Here is a 4,298-nt window from a genome sequence, read left to right as displayed (position 1 = left end):
GGAGTAATTCCGTTAAAAAAAGAATAGACAAAATCATGGAGAGGAACAATCGATTTATTCACACACAATTATATATACATATGCTCAAGGTAATACTGAAAACCCAGTAAGGTAATATATATAATTAATCAACTATACGTAGAGAGACAAAATGAATAATTACAAAGGAAAAGTAATCAAAATACAAGAAAGTTATTACAAAGGAAATTCAATGAAAGCATATCTCCTAAATATAATTATGATGAAAGTTGAAGATAAACCAGAGACACAGAGTAATAACAATAGGCATCGAGTAATAATAATCCCTAAAACCCGAAGGGTTTGTAAACCGGATTTCAAGCGTAATAAATAAAGGTGGAAATTAGGGTTAAATTATTGATTTTGTAAATAAAAGTTCATTAGTTCAGTTAGTAACTATAAAAGAAATAACAAACTATGTTAGAAATTTGAGTTAAAACAAGTTATATCATCTAGGGACCAAAGCTGTCAACTCTATAAACTCAAACCAACATCATGTGCCCAACCTCCCCTCTTCTTTCCTGCCCACTCGCGACAAACCCCCACCCCACACGCCTGTTATCTTCAACCCTCAAAACCCTACTCGATCAAATAACCGTGCACGACCGGAACATTTTACGACCCAACCCGGCTTCGTTGACTTCGTTAAACAGCATCTCTGGGTCTTTTAAACTCCAAACGACATGATATCGTGGTAAAACCGGTCACATATTGTTTGGTTGTTCAATATTCCTCTTAATAACTCAATTAAATTCTAAAATTAACACACCATTAATATTCATCAAACATAAATCAGTTTTTATTAGAATTCGATATCATCAGCATCTAAATAGGTCCCAAACGATACCATACACTTTCTTCAATCATTCCATACTCCTTAAACCTGCAAACAACACCTAAAATTTGTGAATTTGAATCAAGAACAATCTAGGGCTTGAAACTTGATCTTTGGATATCACCTTAAAGTCCTAAGCAAATCAATCCAAAGCCTAACTTGTCTATCTTTTTCATGCTCTACAAGACCCTACTATCCATTTTGTAATAGAAGGGCACACGAATCTGAATTTGATTTCTTTATATTTTAGGGTTCTTAGTTTGTAGAATTTGAGGCTTTTGATCTTAGGATTGTCTTTTGACTAAATTGAACCTAGGATATTGTTCATTGTCATATTAGTTAGGTTTGTGTAATTTTTGAGGACTTTTGGACACCTTATGGATTTATTATGAATTTTTGATCATGTTATATTATATGGAAAATTATATAAAATAAGGATTTATCAAAATAGAAACTCATGGACATTATTTTTCTGATTTTCTATAAGATACATAGGACATGGAATTTTTATAGATTTGATGACCCATGGTAAATTATTTAGAAATAAAAGAACTAATTGTTATGAATTATTATCTATTTATGGTGTAACTATCCATTAGAATTCATCATTATTATTATAACTTTACATGTACTTAACTCCTTTCTCTTAAGCCTATAAATAGAGGCTTATATGATCCATTCTACACATCAATAAAATATCTATTCCCTCAATCTCTCTTTCTTATCTCTATAGTGTTAATAGGCTAGTTGTTACAAAACACGTTATCAACACGACTTGCTTTTAGAGTTGGATCGTATTATCACAAGTGTTATTGCTTTGGATCACACCATCGTAAGGTATAATATATTTTCTAACCATTTTATCATTATTCATTATTTTCTTATACATGATCCATATTGTAATTCATACTATTTTGGGTTGTGTTAGAGACTTGTACATACTATCCATCGTAAGGTCTACAAAAAAAAGTTTTATTTTTATTTTTTTATTTCTAGAATCAATATTCATTCGTTTATTAAGGATAATAATAGTAGTAGTGATTATAACAACAATAGGATTTTTGGTGTAATTCGTTAAAAAAAAACAGCAATAGTCATAAAGGTAAATTACATGAATTCTTTTTTGTGGTTTAATAAAATTGAAGACTATCTTTCTCCTTAAAGCTATTTACATAATTAATTATTTTTACTATTTATTTTCAAATTTTGCTTAGAGCATATTAAAAATTTCAACCCGGCAATTAATTTTAAAATAACCATTTGTTGTCCTTTGACTTATCATGCATTTAGCCCTAAAGAAAAGTTATTTTATTTTCTGTTAACTTTCTTTATTAGTTTTTGTTAGATAGAATTGTGTGATATGGTAGAATGGTCAATTTTAATATAATAATAAAATTGAAATAAGGTTAAAAAATGAAGAAAAAAAAGGTGAAAGAGTAGTTACAATTTATATAAAAATAATCAAATGGTATCTCTTTTTTTTCTTCTTAATGTTTAATTAAGTTTAAAAGTTATCTTTTGCATTAGTTATTATTGAGAGACACAAGTTCGAAAGAGTAGTTACAATTTATATAAATAGCAATCTAATATGAGAGAACAAACTTGTATGAAATGGTACGTCACTTTTATGAAGACAATTGGCAAAATAACTATAACAATTACCTTGGCGCCTCATATTGTTTAGCAAGTTAGGGTAATCCATCAGACACATTTTTTTACAATCTAACGAAAGACCTTCCATCTAGTAATCATTAAAAAAAATTCATTATGCACATCAGTACTCTTATTAAATTATTGTAGCTTTGATTCATTTAAAATATTTAATTGATTTAAATCGATTTACTACCCATATTCTATAACATATCTCATTTTGTTAACATTGCTTTTTCTTTGTAGTCAATAATTGTTATCCCAAATATTATTTAATTGGATTATACTTTTGAATAACATACATTAATCCGTGCAAATTTCTTTAATATAGATAATCATGTCGAATCTTGCAAAGCTTGAGTTTATGGCTTTAGACAACACTGGAAAAAATTATTTATCATGGGCTTTGGATGCTGAAATCCATTTAAATGCCAATAACCTTGGGGAGACAATTAAAGAAGGAAATAAAATGAGTACCAAGATAAAGCAAAGGCAATGATTTTCTTACGCCACCATATTCATGAGTCATTGAAAAATGAATATCTCACTATCAAAGATCCACTTGTCCTATGGACCAATTTAAAAAGAAGATATGACCACCAGAAAACAATAATATTACCAAGAGCTCGTTATGAATGGATTAATTTAAGGTTGCAAGATTTTAAGTCTATAAGTGAGTATAACTCAGCAATGTTTAGAATCACGTCACAATTGATTCTATGTGGTGAAAATATTACTGATAAGGAGATGTGGAAAAAACATTCTCCACCTTTCACGCCTCAAACATTGTCTTGCAACAACAATATCGTGAAAGGGGCTTCACCAAATACAGTGACTTAATATCATGTTTACTTGTGGCTGAGCAAAATAATGAGCTACTAATGAAAAACCATGAAACTCGTCCGGTTGGTACAACCCCATTCCCAGAAGTGAATGTGGCAACATATAATGACCAAAGTGGAAGTCACGAACGTGGTCATAGCTATCAACGTGGGCGTGGTCATGGTCGTAGTCGTGGTCGTGGTCGTGGTCATGGACGTGGTCGTGGACGTGCATATGGTCAGGGGAATTATCATGGTGTTCAATTAAAAAACAGAAGAACCCACCAGAAGTTGCATGATAATGAAAAGAAATCCAATGATGAAAGAGGTAAAAAGAAAAGTGGAACCTCATCTAATGCATGCTATCGATGTGGTGGTAACAACCACTGGGCCGGTACATGTCGTACAGCCAGACACTTAGTAGAGCTTTACCAACAATCTATAAAAGACAAACAAAAAGGAATAGAGACAAATTTCACATATGAAGATGGAAATGTTGATGTCCCAAGTGGTGAAAAGGACCATACCAATGCAACTAATCTGGATTATGATGATTTCCTTATCGAGCAAGCTAATTTGGATTCTGGTGATATCATGGTTGATACAAACCAGTTGGATGCTTGCAATTTTCCCTATGCATGAATGATTATATTTAAAATTATGCTATTTCCTTGATGTTTATTAAGACATTTTGTTTGGGATTTTGTTATGTTTTGTTTTGGGAAATTATTATGTTTGAACCATATTATACTTTTATTTATGAAGCTTTATTTTGTTTTGAAGCATATGGAGTATTCAACTAAACTTCATATTAATGGTGAAGATGTATGTCTAATAGACATTGCTACTACACATACAATCCTAAAGAAAAGGGATTATTTCTCTAGTTTAACAATGAAAGAAGCAAGCGTTGGTACTATATCTGGTAAAACAAAGTTAATTGAAGGCTTTGGAGAAGCATATGTAGTTCTACA

At 30.9% G+C, this 4,298-nt stretch overlaps 1 protein-coding gene across 1 annotated transcript; it reads left to right on the top strand.

The window, feature by feature from the left end:
* Positions 1-3,384: 3,384 nt before the first annotated feature.
* LOC110932972 (kininogen-1-like) lies at positions 3,385-3,966 on the top strand. The gene has a single exon (XM_022176220.1). It carries the CDS (start codon positions 3,385-3,387, stop codon positions 3,964-3,966), a length of 582 nt encoding a protein of 193 aa, XP_022031912.1.
* The last annotated feature ends 332 nt before the right edge of the window (positions 3,967-4,298 follow it).

The sequence above is a fragment of the Helianthus annuus genome, chromosome 4 (assembly GCF_002127325.2).
Source record: "Helianthus annuus cultivar XRQ/B chromosome 4, HanXRQr2.0-SUNRISE, whole genome shotgun sequence".
NCBI classification, from domain to species: Eukaryota; Viridiplantae; Streptophyta; class Magnoliopsida; order Asterales; family Asteraceae; genus Helianthus; species Helianthus annuus.
This window is presented reverse-complemented; position numbering and strand designations above follow the sequence as displayed.

Excerpts from the sequence above, each read along its gene's own strand:
- LOC110932972 (XM_022176220.1), top strand. The coding sequence starts at position 3,385 with ATGAAAAACCATGAAACTCGTCCGGTTGGTACAACCCCATTCCCAGAA.